General features: G+C 36.8%; 1 protein-coding gene across 2 annotated transcripts in view; it reads right to left on the bottom strand.

Annotated features, from left to right (window-relative positions):
• The window catches only part of stim1a (stromal interaction molecule 1a), a 56,854-nt gene that overhangs the window by 10,547 nt on the left and 23,691 nt on the right, over positions 1-22,616 (bottom strand). For both annotated transcript variants that reach the window (XM_026934762.3, XM_026934763.3), the window contains exons 5-8: positions 19,019-19,130; positions 17,864-17,979; positions 13,014-13,191; positions 4,195-4,372 (exon numbers count right to left, since the gene is read on the bottom strand). In XM_026934762.3, the coding sequence (XP_026790563.3) occupies positions 4,195-4,372; positions 13,014-13,191; positions 17,864-17,979; positions 19,019-19,130 (584 nt within the window). The remainder of the gene's footprint in view (positions 1-4,194; positions 4,373-13,013; positions 13,192-17,863; positions 17,980-19,018; positions 19,131-22,616) is intronic.

Below are 22,616 nucleotides of genomic sequence, written 5' to 3'. Positions count from 1 at the left end.
TGGTTAAGGATGAAGGCCTAAGAATTATAATGTGTTGTTTCCCAGCAACTAATGGAAATTTGGTTGGGCGCAGCAAAAGCGCGAGCGGTTCCGAGGGCATTATGTTTGAATGAAGAGATAAAGCATACAAAGTGCAGGAGCCGATAATGAATCAAAATTGTGCTTATTCAGTGTTGCGTGACAGAAAAATAAAAAGCCAAAGATAGCCTCAAACTGTACGGAACAACAAATCCAAACACCCTAGTTTATAAAATCACTAATTTAAATCCATCACACACAGACTCAGACGTGCATTCCTTAGTCTCTTAAACACAGCTTCTGTTAGCTTCACTGGAAGTACTGAATAATCAAAATACTACACTACTGTTCAAGATGAAGAACTAACTAACAAGCTGAGACTTCAAAGCGTTAAAGCTACATTTACCAGAAAGCTTCTGGTACTTTGGGTGTCCGTCTTAGTTTAAGACTTTAACCCTTTCATGCACAAATTATTTCTATGCATATCCAGATTCTTTTATATTTTCTCTTTTTTATCTTAAAACTGCATGATGTATGAATTTTGATTCTGTCTAAATATTACTTTTATCAAAAAGTAAATGGACTGTAAATAACAAAAAAAAAGGCTAAAACAGTATGAAAAAAAAAAAAAAAAAAATCCCAAAAACAACAGTAATTTAAACTAGGTTTAGTAATAAAAAACGAAGTGTTTTTTTCCTCCTCCCTCCTCTAATCTCTGGTGATCAGTGGAGTCTGGCACAAAAACATTTTCACTTTCTTTTATTTTATGTAGAAAGTTAGTAACGATTGAGAACGACAAATAGTCTGGAGAGGTTTATATTAATTTACAGTAATGCACTTAAGTGATTTGGAGGTGATTAGCATTTTATATTTTACAATAAAACGTAAAAAAAGAGCCTTAAATTGACTGCCCAAAAATGTGCCCACACTGCATGAAATGGATGGATGGATGGATGGATAGATAGATAGATAGATAGATAGATAGGATAGATAGATAAAGTTGTACTGAACGTTACAGGGAATCTTTTTTGTCCTGCTGGCATGAGAGTAAAAATCGGAGCTTTGGAGACGGTCCTGATACACATCTCTAACTTCTCTACAATCTGCTCTCTGCATTAAAACTTTTACCAGACTCGTGTTTTTTCTTGTTTTTGAGAAGAAAAAATAAATAAATAACATTTCCCTCCCTGACTTCTGGACGTAGGACATAATGAATACCTGATCATGCACAAAGCTAAAACAAAATCAACAACTACATGAAAATAAACACTGGTACTCTGCTTGAAATTTAGCCTCTCCCTCTGTCACAACTAGTTCTCTCGGCGCATGGCTAGTCGCCATCCCGGCTCTGTGAGTGAAAGATGAACTGCAGAAAGAAGGGAGGAATAGACGAAGGATGAGAAGTGGTCTCTGTGGAGAGTGGAAAGAATCAGGATGCCCGTTTGTTTCCAGCCTCATTACACAGCTCTAATGAGGCACTGCAGTGCTTTAACACGGCAGAGCAGTAGAGCAGCTGTACCGCGGCACGTCGTAAGTCTCTCGTACGTTTTCTAATCTTGCGCTCAGCACAATCAGCTTCTCACTTCACTTCAGGAAGTCAGGGACGGGGGCGTGTCGAAGAGTTTGACTCATTTCCACAACAGCAAACAGTGTCCCAGATAACAGCACACATCCTGTCAAATCTAAATAAGAGGCCACATGTTTAAATAGAGGGCGTTTTTCAATCGTGTAGAATTTCTCGCTTTGTGACTCTGACTGTGTTCCGTATCTTAAAGCACAGAATTCCAGCAGCCACGCTTCGGATCGTTCACAGGCTGGGAATTAGGGCTGAGCAATATGACGATAACATTTCAACACTGTGACAAATAATGTAACAATACACTTCTATTAAATGTTTTATTTAATCATTTTATTTTATTATGAGCTATATTATGAGACATTTTATTTATGAGATATTTTATTTACTAATTTTATTTTAATTAATTAATTTATTAATTTGTATTTTAACTTATATTTTAATATTTTTACTGGAAGCAGCTGATTTTTGTTGGAGTTTTATATTTTTTTTCTCTTTTCCAGTGGTTTTTTTTTTTTTTTTTTTACACTTTTTTTGTAAATAATTATATTTCTTAAACATACTATTAAAAAAAACATTAATTTTCACTGAAAATATTTAACTTTATTATTTAAATATTCACTTAGTCAGTGGGTCTCAAATTGCGGCCAGCTCACAGCCTAATATCTAAATAGTCTGAATAGGAATTATGTTCAGAGTGGGTTTTATTTTACAGTGAAATTTATTTTACAGTTAAAGCGGTCCCGAGTTGCAGAAATAAGTTTGAGAACCCCTGATATAAATCATCAAACATTATTTATTTATTTATTTATTTAAAATGCAACACTGCTGTATTGCGGGCAGTTTTTTGCACAAACCTACATATCATGACACATATCGTGTACTGGAGAAATGTCATCTCACCCACTCCTTTTGTCGATTGTCTGTTACAAGCCTGAAGTAGTTTTTTTTTTCTTTCCCTCTTCTCTATGTCACTGAGAAAATCAGGCAACTCAGGGAAGAGAAGGTAAAAACTGCTGTTTAACACAAGGCAGTGTTCACCAACCTCTCTGTTTCACACACACACAAACTAACGTGCCTTGATATGTCCAAATGCTCGCTCGTCGTTTCATACACACACTGTATATTACACTGCACTTTGCAGCACAAACGTTACAGTTAGTGCAGTGCATAACGCTCATACACATTCGAGGCTAGATGAGATTTTGGAGGGAAATTAGCGCAAAGATACAAACAATCTCCAACCATCTTGTCATTTTAAAAAATATATACGGGAATGTGTGTGTCTATTATTTGTGAGACTCGTACAAAAAGCTCCAAAACGCCAACTTTGATTTAATGGCAACTTTAAGTTTGAAAGAAACGGCCACTGCATGGTAACAGAGAGAATGTCGTTCCTTATGTGGGCGTGTTTGCATGATTCTCTTTATTGTCTGACTCAAGGGGACGTTTCAAGGCTTTTCATTCATTCCAAGTCTAAGCTGTAACATTAACACAGTACTGTCTGTTTACTCTTCTGGAAAAGCCCGAAGCATATAGTTCCTACAATAATAAGGAAGTAGGACGTGCCTGCATTGGAGTCAAAAACGCAAGTGATAGTGTTACAAAAGGAAAGACGAGCTGATCTTAGAAACCGAGGCCTTCATGGGCTTTTACAATCACAACTTTTTTGCTTTTCCTTTTATTCCTTCCAATGTTGTCACTGCCATTGCCACTAGCATGGCCAAAAAAAAAAAAAAAAAAAAGCTTCCTCCTTTACAATCTCATCTTTTCGCACGGCTGCTCATGCAGCATCACAGGGCAGCTTAATGCTCTCTGACAAAAGCACCACCTTCCCTTTTCCGCATACTTGATTCCCAAGATTGCATTTCTGTCTGCATTGCTGTCGCTCTGAATGACAGCAGAAATAGTAATCCAGAGAGCACGGTGAATATGCACGCTTAGGCTTTACTCTTTCACCATTCACAAATCCTAATCCTAATCTTTTAAACTAGAGATCACAAATTTGTTGGTTTAAATCCCAGAACTTCCAGAGAGAAAATACCTTACCACTCAGCTGCATCCTGATTCAGCTACAACCCATTTTTTATGAAAACGTTTGCCAGATTGATAAATGAGGGTGTATGCAGGTGCTCTAAAGTTGAACATAAAACTTTTAAGACTTTTAACGTCACTTCAAATGTAAGTTAAGACGAAATCAGCAGTGATGACAACGAAATAGACATTGGGATGTTCAGCAAGAAAAATCTCTTTCCTCTGGGGTTTCAATAGTTTTGCCACATGTGTTTTTAGAAATAATTTTTCTTCCTCAAAGATGTTTTATGAGAATTAATTTGTTCAAGAAAAGGAAAATACTTCCAAGCGTAAAATTTGAGCAAATGTGTACAATGCTCATTTTATACATGATTGCCCATTGTCATCAGGGGTGCCAATAATTCTGCAATTGACAATGTATACAAGGACCTTCGCTTGTTATATATTAAAAAATAAGCCAGGGAATTCCCTATGAAGCCATTAAAATTTGAATTTAAAACTACGAGTAACAGACACTATAAATATTAATATCAGTATTAGGGCAGAGTGTGACAGCACACTGGTACCTGTTCCAGCTCTTCCTCGGCGTATTTCTGCCGGCTGAGCTCGTTCTCCGTTCCCTCCCGCAGCTCCCGCAGCCGCTGAGCCTCCTGCTTGGCAGAGTTAATCTCGTCCCTGAGTTTCTGCTCCAGGTTTACCTTCTCCACCTCCACCGTGCGGTGCTCCTCCTGGGCGATTCGCAGCCTGAGCATCGAAACAGTTCATTCAGAGATTAACAGTGAACACAAACACCACGGCACAATCGCTACTAATGTAAACATTTATTCAGAGCAGGGCCTTAGCGTGTAAGGAGTAAGTAACTGCCTTAATGCCTTAACTTCAGCAAAAGTGAAGAAAAGAAAGAAAGAAAGGGGAAAAAAAACAGAAAAGTAACCAAATATATAAAAAAAAACTACATGTATAAATTAAAAAAATAATTACTTACTTTGTTACTCACTCACTTTACTTGCTTAATTTACTTACTTAACCTACTTTAGTTACTTGTTTACTGCTTTATTTACATACTTGCCTACTTCCTTACTTTAATTACTTACCTGTTTTACCTATTTAGGTTACCCTTTCAACTATTACTAACCTACTTTACTCTCTCGATCTGCTTACTTACTTTATCTACCTACTTACATTACTCTCCTTACCTACCTTCTTACTTTCCTTGCTTTATCTACTTACTTATTTTTTAATTACTTAAACTACTTACTTAATACTTTTCCAAACCATTTACTTACTTACCCTACATGCGTTATCTACATACTTACTTCACCTACTTACCTTTCCTATGTATTTACCCTGCTTGCGTACTTTACCTCCATACTTAACCTCCTGTTACTTACTAATTTATTTACTCTGAGGAGCGAGTGTCAGTCTTTTATTTGGTACACGGACACCAGAAGGTTCAATGCATTAAAATACAAACTATTTCTAACATCTAATATTTTATTAGTTAAAAAACTGTATTCTGTATCACGGCTGCCCAATATGGACAAAACCGGCATACTGCAATTATATTACAATACGCCTTCTGAAAATAAATAAATATATAAACATATAGATGAATGAATAAATGAAACAAAATATAATAAAATGGTGAATCTGTGATACCTTTGATCATAGTTAAAGATAGGCTTGAATTCGTTAGACAAAAATGAATTGTATTTCTATATCTTCCCAATGACTATAATTACCAAAACACGCAAAAACGTGTCTGGAACGTTGGATGGTAGGACTGAAATCACTAAAAATCACCAAAATATAGACTTTTTATAATAAAATTGAGTGGTGGTGTATTAGAGCACGCAGTATTGCAATAATGATTAATGAACGATCTATTGTGCAGGCCTACTCCATATGCACAAAACATTTACATTTACGGCATTTGGCATACGCCCTTATCCAGAGCAGCTTACGTTTACCTCATTTATACAACTGAGCAGTTGTGGGTTAAGGACCTTGCTCAGGGGCCCAGCAGTGGCAGCCTGGCAGTGCAGTGACCTTCCAATCACCAGTCCAACTAATGCTTTATTAAAAATTTATTGTGACTTTATTTATTGTCGCACCTCCAAAATACAGATATACAGCGACAGGAAATCATACTAAATGGAGTCCAAACATCTAACTAATAAACTAAGCACTGAATCTCTTCAAGACTGTAACAGAAGTCAAAGCTTGGTGTATCTAGGAGTGAAAAACACTGCTGAAAGAATCTGTTGCTCAAGGTCGCCGATTTCTTTCCCTCCATATCTAAACTGCACGTTGTATGGTTGCTAGGCTCCCAGCTGTCCTTGTTATTCCAGCCTCCAAAGCCTCCAGAGCAGGCGAGAGGTACCCGTGACCGTAACAACACGCCTGTGTGCTGATGGACGCCTCCAACAGAGGCCAGCACAGGGTTTACACAGGACTGGGAATCTCAGGATCCAGTTACACCCCACACACACACACAAACACACACACACACCCCTGTAACTGACAGTAGCTGAGTGTTTAATTATCATTGAGCATTGCTTCAATACTAAAGGAATGTAGTTTTAAAAGTGAGTACTATAATTATCTATTAACCCATTTTATATTTCATAAAACATTTGTGCAAGTTGAGGTTAGATAAATTGTAAATGGGACACAATTTTTGGGAACCGGGATTTGATTCCATATGTTGAGGTACTTCCTTTCGATACTGGAAGTCAGAGAGACAGCGTCTCGAATCGCTTGACCGATTTACACAACAGCCAATAGCGATCAAGATACGCCCCATCTAAACAAATGCGAAACTAAACAAACTAAACGACAGCTAAGCATGTTGAACAGCACAGAGTTTACTGAGAGCTGTAGAGTTTTCTCATCACCTCCTTCACCCATGCCTGTCCACTTTAACAAGGATGACGAGATGCTGTGTATTTTTGGAGTTATGTCGTAAATGTCTGAGCCGAGGTCGAGCGTCGGCATTGCTGATGGCGACGAAGAGCTGCAGGCTTGTCAGTGGGAACATCTAACGCCTCTGAGGGGTAGATACAATTCTATCACTGTTATTGTTATACCCTTACTGATGGGGAAGTCCTGACAGTGTATAAAGACAAAATCACATTCTCCCACAGTCTGATGTTGCAACATTCCGGCACCGAACAGCCCAAGTGCGTAAAACGCTCCTCCGAAAAGTCACATAACCTCCAACTCACGCAAACTCCACTCTCTTCCTAATTAAAAGACTCCAACCATTTATTCTCAACCGAGATGTCAATGAGCTGCTACTGTAAAGCAAGACACGCCCCTGGGGGTGGGACAAAGACGTTATTGAGAGCATTTAATTGGACAAACAAAATATTAGTACAGAATGAATGATCAAAAAAATAATAATTTTCCTGGAAATTAAAATGACTCTCCAAAAATCCAAACTAGTTTTTGTATTTCTTTTTAGATTTATTATCATATTGGTGTCCACAACAGTACGAGACAGGACAGAACACAAATTTAGATTTTAGGGGCTGGATCTGGAGGTATGTCCAGAGCCGACCAGGGGATTTGAGAAGCTTTCGAGTTTAAAATGACAGCAGAGAAAGCGGAAGAAGCGATGCTTTACGATAGATGTGTCCTCTTGTAGCTATTACGGGATAAACACATTTTCCTGAGCTGCAGCGAGCACGCCCAGTCTGCCCCTGAATACCTCTGCAATGCCTATAAAAAGTCAAGAGATAAAGCTGCCTCATGGGAACGACCCATGTCTGTCCGACACTGAGCATGTCTGGAAAGCAGGTCTCATGACCAGCGTTGTGACAGAAGACACTTTACATGCAAGCATGTGTGCAAGTAAAATGATGAAATGAAAGAACAATATAAAGGCTTGTTGAGATTAAATAAACGCGTAAACGTTTGACTGATTTAGACCCACACCCGTGACTTGTGCTCTACATCATGATTAGTTAACTACTCAACTTGTTTAATCATTAGCAGAATCTTTACAAGGCCAGGCTCTCATAAGGTCTGCAATGAAGCATAGATGTAGTTCCGTGGAAAAATGCAATTAATCCAGCCTCGTCAGTCAGGTGAGATATTGTTCTAGCCTGATAAACACTACATTATTGTTCCATATTCAGAGAGTCAGGAATGCAAGTTTGTTTTAATAGTGTAAGTACTGATCCAAATCTATACTCCGAAGTGGACAAATTATACATTTATTAGCTAGCCCAGCAGGCAGGTAAAAGCTCTGCCCCATGTTTTGGTTGCATGTAAAACTAGTTGATTAGGCTAAAATGTGGTAGAGAACATAAAAGTATGGAGAGCTAATTAAATGCATGAATACAGACAAACGACTATAAACTCCCAGATATGCGACGGCTCGATCATAATCATTATCTTTTCCTAATAAAGTGCCTGATGGTACACATTGTGTTTGTGCCCTCGACCAAGGCTCTGTTCACACCTGGTATTACCATTCGTCTTGAGCTAGCTGATCACAAGTGAACAGGCGAAATGCATAGCTGTGACCACATTTCCAGACAATTTCTGCTGGAGGAAGGGCGTCGCACACATTAATTTATTACATCAGTCTTCCTCTGCATTTGTTTTCAGACAGAAAAGTCCTGCAAATCCTGTCTAATGTGCCTGTACGGACTGTTTCAAACGTTTTGATTGTGTGGTCTGCTAACAAAATTTATAAAGGAATGGGAGATTAAACGAGATGACAAAAGAAGCCACGAATTTCATCTCAGCTGTTACAGCATCCCCTTTATGGTAACGCACCTTACATTCTAAGTAACTGTTTTGTCAGTAGGGAGTAGGGTTTTTCTATAATAAAAGATAGCAGGGATCGCTAGCTAGTCGACTTTAAATAGACAACGAATAGCCCAGACACATAATCGTCTTGTTCCAAGTGCACAAGCTACTTACTTCTCCACAGCTTATATAAATATATACTTAAAAAATAAAAAATTCTTTCCATGTTTATTTTAATAGTATCTTTTAAAATACAAAAAGTAAACAGAGTTAGTTAATAGGGGTGTAATGAGACACTCTGGTCACAATTTGATTCCATTCACAATTTCGATTTGCAGAATATTTTGAACAAAAAATAGACTCCTTTTTTTATTTCTGAATCATAAACAATGCAAAATAATATGCATTTTTGCCTGTATAAAACTAAATAACTCAAAAATTGCTATGAACAAAGGTTTAATATTGCAAATAAAATGTACAATAGGTTCACGATAGCTTAAAAATAAATAAATGTATTAATTCCCCACAAAATTTTGATTGAATAAACAAAAGTGTCTGACTCTGGGACTTTGAAGATGATCAAGTGAAACCTAATGAGCTCCAAAGTCGGCTAAAATGCCCGATTTCCGTGGCCTTTGGTGCTGTTTAAAAGCTTCTGAAGAGCTATTTTAACCACTATAATGTGGTCCTGTATCTATATAACGCATGTTAGTTGCTGCAATCCTTAGCCATCAGTCTATCGGACTTCACAAGTGGACATCTTGCAGGCTTTGCATGAAAGAACATGGTCACTTTACAGGCTTGCTCTCTGTATACTTTAACTCTATGTGTTGCGCAGATTATGCTGTCAAACACTGCACCTGCATTGCATGCATAATTAATAGAATGTTGAACAATTTGAACCAAACATTTCCGCGTTGTACGTCGACACATTTTTGCATCGTGATGCAGTGTGTATCGATGAATCATTAGACCGTACTAGTTAACCCCTACTGTAAAACTTTCAACAGTTAGTGCTCTACTCTGGTGTATGTTGTGTTTCAGCCAGGACAGAAATTTCATTTTTCATACACTCAAAAACCCCTCAGCGATTTTCTTGATGGAGATTAAATCAGTGACTTCCTGCATTTTATCAGGTTTGATGTATTACCAGGTTTGCCAGTAACCAGTTTAAGGCATCTTCAGATCACATTAAAATGAGAACAAGTTCGTGCTGAGCCGTGCATTTGACAATATTATTCCCAGGAAACGTCTTACACACTTTACATATTTCTGACTGTAATAAATTCTTGGTTATGATGCGGGCTACATTTTGTCTGAACACAGCCACCAGACAGAATGCAGTCAGATTTGCACCCACATTCCAGTTTACTCCGTTCCCAGAATGTTAACACTGTCATTATTTTAGAAGGAAAAGGAGACGCTAATCAGCCAGCAAGAAGCTTCTGAGACATGAAGGACGATGTGGAGGTGACACGCTGGTGTAAGGCGATCCAAAAAGAGAACCGAGATGGAAAAAAAAAAAAAAAAAAATCAGAGCTGTGATTTCAAACACCTTCTACTGCACGAGGCTGTGAACTTTGCCATTCACCCACCAACATATGCGCATGCTTACTCGATTTTTCAACAACTCCAAATATCTATTCATATTTTAAACGGACAGAAAATGCTTTGAGTTTGTTATATGACTGAAACGTAACATTTTATTTAAATGTACACTTTCCTGCAGCCTTGATATTCTGAAAAATAGCTGAGAAGTTTGTCAGCATTTCCATTACAAAGATGTTTCAAAGCAGCAAAAGCAGGACTTTTACTGTTAACTTTTAAATGTATACATTAATATTTTGGCTATTTATTTTTTTCCTGATCTTTCCACTCACAGAATACATTTTTGGTTACAACTGTCCTTATGTTTGAGTTGTTTTTAGTTTTTGATTTTTGGATTAAACCCATTCAATTCAAGTTAGTTACTGTATAACTACTCTAACTATTGTTTTCATCATAAGAAAGAAATATTCAGTTTACTGATGTAACAAATTGCAACAAGTGTTATACTTCATTGGTGAAATAACACTCATCTGCAATCCAAAAATGTCTGACCCACTCATCTAACACAATCCTTAAATAAATCCCTCTATTTTAGTTCCTATAAAGGCACCAGTAATTCTGGAGCTGCTTACACACTTAAGGGCTTAAACTGTAACAACTGTACACTTTTTTTGGAAGAAATGGGTCATTGTATCAACTTCTTACATGCTGTTTATATTTACATCCTTGTTAATTTTTTTTTAAATTTTATTATTTTTTTTTAAAACGCTGTTTACTTTATATATATATATATATATATATATATATATATATATATATATATATATATATAAAAAAAAACACAACTCCATTTCACACACTTTGAGAAACAAGGCTTTTAAGCAGCATCCGCTGTTTCTGCACCAATTACACACACAACCCGAGTTCATCCTTAAAATGACATTTTTATCATTAGTTAACACAAAAACAGACTAGTGTATTTTCTACACAAGAGAAGTTCAGACTCGTAGCCACATTTAATCCTGGAACACTTTAACGCTTTCCTGCATAAATTATTTATATGCATCATTTATCCACATTCTTTAATATTTTCATCCTCAAGAAGTTTAGCATTTTATATTCCTACTTCAACACGGAAATACAATATTCCAAATTCGATATTTCAACTTCGATTAGATATTTCTAATGCCATCATTCTAACTTATTGCATTAAAATCTTAGGCACTGCAGTTTCCATTATACAGCTTGTAAGCTGCTGTGTCAGAAACATGATTTTACTTTAAATGCTGTTGAAACAAGCGTATTCTACAAGCTCAGGCACGCCTCCTGTTTCAGCGCCACACCTTTTACCTCAGAAATCAGTAGCAGCAAATGAGTTATTACTACTGATTACTGCTGTTATTACTGCTGCTGCTTTTTTCTTTTCCAATACAGATACTGAAATCTTGAGTAATCAGCTTATACCCAAATTGTTTTTAACTGAAGCACTTCACAGATCATTTTTACATTGTAAACATAATAAAATGTAAAGAAGAATAAAATCAATCCTAACAAAAGAAAACAGTCAAGTCTCCTTATAAGTAAATATTTCCAGTTCCAAAAAAATTTCTTTCCCAAATCCATTTCCAATCTTTACCATTTATTACAGGATCTGATACTCAATGTTTTCTCTGATTTTTCTTTCTCTGATATGTTTTCTCCAATATTTTTCTCCAATGTTTTCTCCGATATGCAATATTTTCTCCAAATTCCGATATGTTTTCACAGATTTCTTTCTCCAATATATTTTCTCTGACATCCGATGCACTTCCTTTACTTATTACTACTATTAGTAATTAATCATACACCTTATTCATTAGTATTATGCAAACACTTAAGATAAATTCATTAAAAAAACTTACATCAAGTACATTATAACTTTGCTAATATATAAACAATTATTAATTATTTAATTATTGCATACACAACGGGAGAGAGCGGGAGAGAGAGAGAGAGAGAGAGAGAGAGAGAAATCTCATTCATCTAAAAACTGGTTTAAACAGTATAATGATCTCTTCCTGTCTCAGATCATGGGAACAATCTGTGATTTATAAGTAAAAGGTCTACTCTCTCATCACGTGGCCACTTCCTGACTCATCAAGGCAGCTTCATGGCCTTGCAAAGAGGATAAATCAAAGTGTGCTATTCATTCTACTCTGTTTAGGATTGCCAATTTTTTCACAAGTCTAACAATGGCCATACTGTTCTATGATACAATGCTAGTGAAGTTTAATAGGGGGGAAAAAAAAAAATCTCAAATATTAGAGATGGGTTTTCTCAAATGGGTTTCTCTTTTAGCTCCTAAAAAAAGGCAAGAGCTTCTTTTCTCACTCGCCATTTTCCAGCGACATTCAACATCATGTTAATGACAAATCCAACACAGAAATAGTGGAGGTGTTGGAAACATAGGACTCAAAGTCCCAGAATGCAATGCAGCTATACGACACAGTTGATACTCGGATCAGCTAGTTAGCGATCCACGAGATCGACGGCGGTGACGATGGTATTAGCATGAAGATTTTGAGAGGAATATACAGATGAGATGAGAAGATGAGAAATCTGGACAGACTTGAGGACTAAAGCGCCGCCGCATCATTCTCTTTAGGTAGAGATGAATTGAGGGTTGAATCCCAGTGCACCACTATAAATAAGGTACTCGAACAGCATTGTGGGTAATGTAGGAAATATTTAACTAAAGTGGAAATAGACTAGGGTGTTGATGAGAGAAGTTTAAACCAAAAAATTCAACTCAGAATTGCATTACAAAGATCGCATACGTATCATTCAGGGTGGATTTTTCCTTTAACATTCCTCATTTCCATCTATCTAAAGCCACTAGATGGTAGGTGGTTGCAGATTTCGAGTTTAACCTGTTAATCTTTATATCTAGGTGACCCTTTTCACTTATACAGTGACCTGGTACAAATAAATACAACCAATATGACTAAACAAATCCAACTGCTTTCTGTTTATAAAAATTTGTTATAAAACATGATGCAAGTGTTGGCTCTTGACTGAAAATAAAATATGCTCTTACTTTTGCTGGAGGTCATGGAGGCTCTGCTCAGCTCTCTGTAAACCTTCCAGGTCTTTCATCATCTTCTTCATGTGATCTTTGGAGTAGCGGTTCTGGATGTAAGCAAACCAGCAGCCACCCATACCAATGACTATCGACACCACCAGCATGAAGTCCTTCAAATGGTTGTGGCTGTTCACTGTATATAAGAGAAAAGAAAAAAAAAAAAAAAACAGACACAGAGAATCAAGTATGGAATAAAACATGACAAGGCGTGCTGTTGTAGTTTACTACCATCACATCGAAGCTGATTCTTCTCATTTAACAGCATGTTTTATTCCTCTTATACCACAGCAATCTGCCAATTTTATTTATTAACACAAGACAACCACATTTCATCCGTTATAGTTACGTTTAATGTTGTGGAACTTCCACACAACATGTTAGTTCCTGTTCTTCCTTACATTATAGCAGCTATAAACAGTTGTTCCCTCACCAGCCTCTCTTTTTTCTCTCTCTTGAAGTTAATAGGACAAAAAAAAAAAAAAGCAGCTTGTCATGTTGAAGAGAAACTACAGAAAGTTAACTCCTCTGTTCTGAAGACATCCCATAGTGAAATACTTAAATGTACAACTTTAGGGTTAGATAGATATGGAAGATTGCTGCCGTGTTTGCTTGGGCACATACACGTGACACATGACATTAACATGACACGTCTATGTTGTGCAATACCAACATAAATAGTGGAGGCATTGTAGCACCATGTGACACTGTGTCTCCAACTGACTAAACAAATTAACCTCATGTCTCAAATCATCTAATTGTGTACTACTCAAGGTCGTTATTAAGCACCAGCACTAATGGTTTTCTCAGTACATTTCCCATAACCTCTTAAACCTACCGAAAGGTCTGTTCTGAGTAGCAGTCTTTTGATCATCACAACAATCACGACAACGGCAGAAAGTTTGTAAGAGAAACAGTGTGTTTAACATCGCTGTGCATGAAATCGCTAAACATTACATTTCAACTTAGAAAACAGACGGACTGAGATGTTTTGGCTCTGACGTGTTGTCTAGTGAATACTGCTTTTAATCCTCCAGACTTACATAAGATATGTGAGCAAGTATGTGAACAATGTCACCCGCATAGCAGCTGCATGAGCTCAGGCTCGCGTGGGGAAAAGTGAAGTATATTTGCACCTTAATGGTTACAAAGTGAAAATATTATATAAATATCTTCTTACAGAAAACCTCACCACATTCATTAATCTGTTGATGTGCTGCATCTGCCGTACAAGTCCTTCAGATTCAGCTGTTATTAAAACTCTAACATACGGGAACGAGAGCATTAATATGAAATTTGCATGAAATTTGCAAATAGGTGTCACAAAAGTATCATTTTTCTACACAATCTCCCTTTCAATCCAGCATTTAATTCTTACAGTTGCTAATTTACGTTGCACTTTATAAGGTTTTCGTTTGACTCAGAGCTGCTGTTAGAGTAAATTAATAAACACCGTCTAATTAATCAGAACAGGGCTGCGATATAAACAGAGACAAGTAGAAACTTCTATAACTGCATTTTACAGATTTGTACGTCGGTAACAAATGCACAGATTCTGCAGGTGTTCCTCAGGTGCATATTCTGGCAAACAGCAGAATCAGTCCATGTAGAGACACATACCAAATTCCTACCATTCATTTGTGTGTGCTAACTGGGGCCAAGGCTAATCTAGACAATACACACAAGGGAAAAAAAACTGCACATTTTTCCCTGACAGATTTTCCCCAGAAAGAAAATTCAGAGTAGCTGTGAGATTCTCAAGGCACTTCTTGACCTGATTTGATTTTATATATATATGAGTATATATCGAATCTTTGTGCATCATAGTGTTCTTTTTTCCTGTTTAAAAATTAAGATTTTTTTTTATTTAAGAACCTTGAAATGACTGAAATGTAATGAAATGTAGATTAGTTAATAAAAAAGGAATAAACAATAATCTTCATAATAAAAGTGTGATATATGCCATATACAATATACACATTGTACAGAATTACTGGCTTATTAATATTCAAATACATTTAAATGCTAATTCTTACATAATTAAAATTCAGACACAATTTTAAAACAAATCTATCTCTAGTGCAAGGAATAATACACACTGTAATATTTTTCTATAACAGTACATCCAGAAGTATTTTATTTCTTTTATACCACAGTATTTTTTTTTTTACTTTATTAAAAACCAACACATCAGGATTTTTATCTGTTTATAGTTACATTTTATGTTATTTTATGAAGTGATGATTTTTATTTTTTTTTTTCCCTCGCCATTCGGAGTTCAGAGAACCTCAACTAGACATTCAGTGGCGGTTTGACGTTCCTGTCACTACCAGCTGGACTTCCTGCTTTCATCTGCACCCAGCCAAAGAGCCAAGCAAGCGAAATGTGTCACCTATTCAGTCTAGTGACTGCAAGAACAATAACCGCTGACGTGCAGAAATAAAAAAGCAAAGCACAGAACGAGCAATTCTGGCTGTTAGAGGTGAAGTTAATCATGCAGTGATCAGCAGGGTGCAGGTACGACTGAGAAACACTGCTGTCACACACAGACTGCACCAGAAACCTCACTAGGTTCACCACAGCTTGGCCTTTTCACCCACCACACACACGCACACACACACACACACACACACAATAGACATGCCACATGCAGACCCACTGCTTTTTATTCCCCTCCTCTCTTTTTACCTCTGCTCTCTTTTTATAAACACCCAAGACTCAGACCTGCTGTGTTTCATTAATGCAAAATATTCCAGAAACACAACAAGACAACGTTTATTTCTACAGCCAAAAGCAGAAAACAAATTATTTTCATAAGAATGGAGTACTGGGGTGTGTGCAGGTTTCTTTTCCATCCAAGTATAAGCCTGATGGTGCAAAAAAATTCCAGGATGAACCGATTACACGGCTGAAAAATGGTCAAAAACGGCTCATTCAGTTAAATATAAACCTGTCTAATGTTAGCTAAAGCCCTACTGGATTGGATAAGTTTATCAGGAGGACATCTGTAATAAATGTTTTACACGTCACCTCAGCTCTCTCAACTCTCGCAGCCAGACAACAATAAAATGACCACAGAAGCAGCAGGTTTTCTATTGGGGTGTATTTTCTATGAGTCTGGACGTTTATGGCACGTGGTCATATGATCCATTCACAACATGGTGTCCAATGATGATATTGTGCAGATGAGTATAAAGTAATGCTTTATACCTGTAGCTGCTGTCATAACAGCTCCTTTAATCAGCCCGCGGGATCTCGCTTTTTTTTTTTTTTTTAATGATTTTATTTTCTTTCTGGAAATGCTTTCCTACGTAGCGTGTGTGGTCGAGGTTTTACTACCCAGACCAAGTATATGCTTGAGTGCCTCGCCTAAAGCATCCGTTTTTTGATTTGCGATTCGAGAAGTCGAAGATTATCTGGGGGAGGGTCACTGATACGCACGCTACAAGACTAAATATAGCAAGAAGCAGCAGATAAACATCTTTCTTTCCAAAGCAAGGCAATATTTGCATAGAAAAATCACGGACGTTCGTAGCCGAACTAAAATTATCAGATGGCCGCTGAGCTCGGCCTGTAATTGTCCCAGAGGAGGACGGAGAAAAACACCGACTTAGTTGATCCAGATGTAAATAAAATCACAGAGTAGCTCCTGTAAAATAAGAATTTACCCCAGGATCCTGAGTAAATTTAATCCCGTCCAAATAAGGGTCAAGTCGAACTCGTACTAATGGACTCCGATGTTAAACTGTGAAGCTCCTATGCAAAATGCAGAAACGTTAGCAGGTCTGGTAATATAATATAATCTAATCAGAATAAACGTCACTGGGGATCGTGGCAGTGTAACATCACGTGAAGACGATAATATCGTTATATCATACAAGCCTCAGCGCTCAGAGCTGGTGCTATGCGTCCTATACTGATATCGTCATAGTAAAGGCTAAAAAAAAAGCTGCCATGGCCTCTGGCAATAGAAATGCAAATAAAATACCAAGTAAATAATGAATGGCAGGACGGAGCAACAGAGAAATGTACTGATCCCGCATTCTCGAACCTGAGGCGTGATGGCAGAACAGAAAGTGAGAGTGAAGCGCTTGTCTGTTTCAGAGCGCCAGAGAGCTGTGCTTGGCATACAGAGCGATTCTCCCTCTCTCCAGCGCACCGTCGCTCACGCAGGCAAGCCAGAACAGGAAGCTCGCAAGATATCCCAAAGCCAACAAGGCGAGACGTGTCAGAGCGAGGTTATATCATGTTAGACAAAGAGAAAGGGGGAGAGGCTTTCAGACCATCAGACAGACACTGGCATGGACAGCTATTACAGTTCTACACAGCAAAATAGTGGCTCGATGGCCAAAATCAAGCAAACAGTGAGCTTTGTTTCCTTAAGATGTAAATGAAAGTGATCCCTGATGAGATGTATGCAAATAAAGCAGAAAGACGAGTTTGCAGTTAGGCTGTTTTGCATGGCCAGGCAATGAATTCAGGCAAACCTTAACACAGAAGGGAAAACTAACCCTGCTGGATACTGAGGCTAATCTCATTTATGCAGAATGTACAGCATTTTTTTTTTTTCAATTCCTTTTTTCTTCTCAGTTTCTGACAACATGGACAAAGGAAACCAGAACTGCTAAGCGTCAAAACCACGGCAGCCATTTTCAAAGCCGCAAGTTAATTTTAGCTTACTGCATTTTAGCTTACTTGTCATAGTTGCTCAATGTCAGCCATAAGATAGATAGTCAGCCATAAGATATTTAGCACTGGGTTTGGAGAGGGGAAAAAAAAAGGAAGGAAGCAAGGGCGGGCTGTCTTACTCATTGGGGCTCCAAAGAGAACAGTGTCCAAGGCCTTCAGCTGAAGTTTCTGAGTGTGACTGCGGTCCAGCATCTTCAGCACGGTCACTGTGAGAGTGGAGTTCTTCACAGCCAGACTGGGGGAATTTAAAGGGAAAAACAAAAATGCTGAGTGCAACAAAAAATAAAAAAGATGGACTTACAATCCTATTTGAAATAATGTATAAGGAAAAGACTGAGTGAACATTTAGCAGACAAAAACTAGAGACGTTGACAGATTTCATTAGAGGCTTATTGCTGGAAATCAAATTAACCCCAAAACAATTTACAAGCTTTTACATTAACAAAACATGAACACCACTAACACTCATTATTTTTTTTTTTAACAAACCAAATGCACCAATTAATCAACACCTCTTCGCTGTTCAAACCTTAGATGAGGAAAAGTACACCCATAATGACCAACATGAACACCTTCTTTACGGTAATTTAGTTTTTGCTAATTTATCTGGACATATTTTAAATTGTGGATTGAACAGAGTTAATGCAGGTGAAAGAAATGAGTTCAATTCATTAACATCTATTAATCCACGTGTTAACTTATTTTATTAACATTACTTATTTATTAATTAAGTTCATGAGTTGTTCATTTTAACTGAAGCTCATTTCATTCCAGTTACTGTAAAGTGTTACGTCACTAAGTGAATGCAGATGAGGTACGATGTGGTCCTCCCTCGCGTCTGCACTTTGGTGACGGTGTTGTACAAGCGAGTATTTGAGACTTCATGACATTTCTGAATGTTGATTGTTATGCTCGGGGCGGTGCTTTTCGAATTGTCTCGTCATTCAGCCATATTTAGGGATAATTAGACATAACGAGTCGTGATGAGCAATGAAAACTTTCGATGACGATTTTGTCGTTTCGTCTTCGTAACCTCTTTTCGGAAATCTGCTGCCTAAATTATTGTTCTTACTGAAAAAGGGTGTTTCTTCCTCGCAAACACGATCACATTTGTGTTATTTTTGTTACTCGTGCGCTACGTGAACTTCTTCACCAGCCTTGTAAACACGTCCATGTTTTGTAGGTACATTTGCGATGTTGAATTTTGTCTGATTAACTGTAACGCGCGGCTACATTAGAAATGAGACATGCGGGTTACACGCGTGATGTCATACCGAGGCATGGATGTTCCGTTGAAGCTCATTTTGCGGAAAGCCTCCACGTACTGTGGCAGCTCCACGTAGGCTTCCAGCCATTCCACCACCTCGTCCACTGTCCAGTTATACACTGGGGAGTAAACAAAAACAAGGTTACTATAGCAACAAGAACAACACCACATCACAACAACAGGAGTGTGGTGCAAGAAAATTGCTGTTTGGTCACTGATTGAGTGGGTTCACCCAAACAAAAAAAAAAAAAGAAAGAAAAATAATTAACAGCTTAACATTCTAATGGATTTAATATTAAGTGTAGTGATGATCGTGACCGCTGAAATAATTAGCGCAAGAATTACACCATCAAAAGTCTACTGGGAATGCTTCAGTGAATCAGTGCTTCCAGGGGTGACGATGTGACATCAGTAGGTCGAAAAAGGCTCGCGTGCGTGTTGCTGAGCTCATTTTTATTTGTTTTGCGCCTTCTAGGCTTATCTGTTCAGAAGAGCTGCATTGCAGGGTAAATGAGACGAGCGAGGAAGAGAGAAAAAAAAAAAAAAAGCCTTGGAGCTTCGGCACCAGGACAAAAGTACGACTGCAGTAAAAATTATCAGCACTTCAATGAGCTGTTGAAGGCTGGCTCATGGTCACCACTTCTCTCCAAGCACTTCGCTTTGCTCTCTTTATCTCCCAAATAAACACCTGATAAACACTTGCTGGGTGCTACTCTCACTCACACACACACGGTCAGCTGGAGAATTATTAACACGCTTAGTGAACATGAGCAAAAAAAAAAAAAAAAAAAAGGTTTTTTATATATATATATATATATATATATATATATATATATATATATATATATATTTATATATTCTCTTTCAGCCGAAAACCATTTTTCACCTTTTTTTTTTTTTTTTTGGTCCAAAAGAGGAAAAAACAGAGAAAAATTTAAATCTAAAATAAAAAAATAATACACCTACAACTAAGTATTAAATCTAAGTTTCATGTTTGGAAAGCAGTTCCTGACCGCACAGCTAGTAATATTCTTACGCCGTCTCTACTCTCCTTAAACCTGAAATGGTGGAAATGCTCATTTTCCAGTCTTTTCTGGATGATTAAATAATTCATTGCTTTTTTTTTTTTTTTAATAATGGTAGGGAAAACTCAGTATTGCACAAGCCTAATATATAATACAGCAGAGACAGTAGTATAGTATAAGTTTTTATGGATAGCATAGGCTTTATTTAAAAAAAAAAAAAAAAAAAAAAAAAAAAAAAAAACAATGAATTAATTAATAAAAATTAATTAAAAAAATTAATTAAAAAAAAATCATAGCATGATTCTCAAAGATATTTCTATGATACAGGAGTGCTAAGAGACAACCAGCAAAACAGTAGCGTTTGCATTTTAAAAATCTGTGAAAAGCTGACAATGTTTATTTTTCTAAGCAGTAAATAAATACAATTCAAGTAATTTTTACAATTTTACAATTTTAGAAATTCAGGGGAAAATTTTAACATCAAATCAGCTGCTTCCTATCAGTTTATAATTATTATTATTATAATATGAATAAATGATACCCCAGAAACATGTTTTGTGATAGAATTTTTCACGATATTGATATTATGTTGTCGTATTGCCCAGCCCTAGGAAATACAGTGTTTAACGGTAGTGTAGCTACTACAGGTAGTGTAGTACAGGTTTTCAAGAAAGTACAGGAAGTATAGTACAGGCAGTATGACAGTTTTTATAGGGAGTACAGGTAGTACAGCAGAGGTAGTACAGGGATTCATCGAATACCAATCCTAGTACCGATACTGGTCTCACTTACTCATACTAGAGAAAAAAATAAAATGCTCCCATACCAGGTGATACGTGACTATGTGACTTAAACCTAGTGTGCGTTCATTCTGATGAACAGAGGACACAAAATGACATGAATGTGGACACATTTTCTGATTAATGACAGCAATCGAAGCAACGCAGACTGCAAACTGCTCTGTGAAAATATCAAGAGGAGGAACTACTGCATCGTCCTGCAATACAAGCGAAATGCAATGGAAACAAAAACCCGCTCGTCTCCCGTGCAGCCCTACTCCATCCAAGCAAGCTAATACGGCTAGCTGATGCACTTCATTTACAAACAACTCGCTAAAGTTATAAAGAACGTTATAATGAATACACACACACGTGCGCTTTTCATGGCCGCTGTTTAAACCGGGAACATAAACAGAGCTAAATAAATCGCTCTGTGTCTCTCAGATTGATGAAAAGGAATTTGTTTTTTGCTGGAGGACAGTTAAGGAGTTACTTCAATAGTTCAAGTTTTCAGCTTTTTTTTTTAAATCAACAATTATTCAAATTAAACAAAAAGATACACTTGTATTAGAGGTACAGGCAGAGAAAATAAAAAATAAAGAAGCAAACGTCTACACCAGCAGGTCAATAATTAACACTGTGTATATACACTATGGCTTTTTGCCAACACAAATAATCCAAAGTATGAGTTGATGGTGAAATATGCAAAATTATACAAATACACGGTAATCCTAAGTAGTCAAAGTAAAACAGGACAATGTATCCCAAAAATAAAAACGGTAAGTACTCATGACTCAGCACATCAACACTAAAAATTCTCCCAGTAAAATTCCTAACATATCGGCTCCACGGATAAACTTCGAACTTTGGAAGTGTATTCAGACCTTTCATAATCATACAATTAAAAAAATACTATAGAAAACCTGTAATTAGTCTGTAATTAACTGTAATTACTGTAATATTGTCATTCATTGTCATGGATCCAGCTACTTTCTTCATTTCAGGCTACTGCTTACATTTTTCTGACCCAGAACTTAACACCACCTTCATCAAGTTACAAACCGCTCCTTTAAATTCTGATTCAAAGAAACAACTTTTCTGAATCATAACATCACACTCGGCTCCATTCATCCGTCTCACTAACAAATGTATATTGTGTTTTAATTTTAGTTTTTACAACCCACTTTACTTATCTGTATAAGTATTCTACCCATATCTTTGTAACCTTCTGCTGTTGCTAACCGTGCGCTCGGGCTGGGAACTCAACACGCCCATATAAAATGTCACTAATCGAAACAAGCGCCATAAGATTATAACAAAATCAATCATTGCATGTTGAGGAAGGTAAACTGATTTTGTAATAATTTCATCATCACAGCATGAAAGCAAACTCTGAAATAGACTAGAATGGATTGGACGGACGGATGGACAGACAAACGGACAGAAGAAAAAATGAACGAAGAAATAAAAAAAAAATATATAAAGAACCTGGATAAATAAATTATGCAATTATCAATGAAATCAAATAAAGACATAACTATTGATGTGAACTGAAATGAAAAAAGAAATTAAATGAAATAAAGAAAAAAAAACCTAAATGAAATGAAATACAAGAAATTCAATTAAATAAAGAAATGAAAAATAATGAAGTGACTTAAGGAAAAGAAATGAATAAAAAACAATTATATAAAATGAAGTCAATAAAAACATGAACTAATAAATAAAATAAATGATGAATAAATAAATAAAATAAATGATGTAAGATATTCTAAAAAACAAAGAAGCAAAAAAGAACAAAAAA

The sequence above is a fragment of the Pangasianodon hypophthalmus genome, chromosome 14, assembly GCF_027358585.1.
Source record: "Pangasianodon hypophthalmus isolate fPanHyp1 chromosome 14, fPanHyp1.pri, whole genome shotgun sequence".
In the NCBI taxonomy this organism is placed as follows: Eukaryota; Metazoa; Chordata; class Actinopteri; order Siluriformes; family Pangasiidae; genus Pangasianodon; species Pangasianodon hypophthalmus.
Note: the sequence above shows the minus strand (reverse complement) of the source record. Positions and strands in the feature narration are given on the sequence as shown.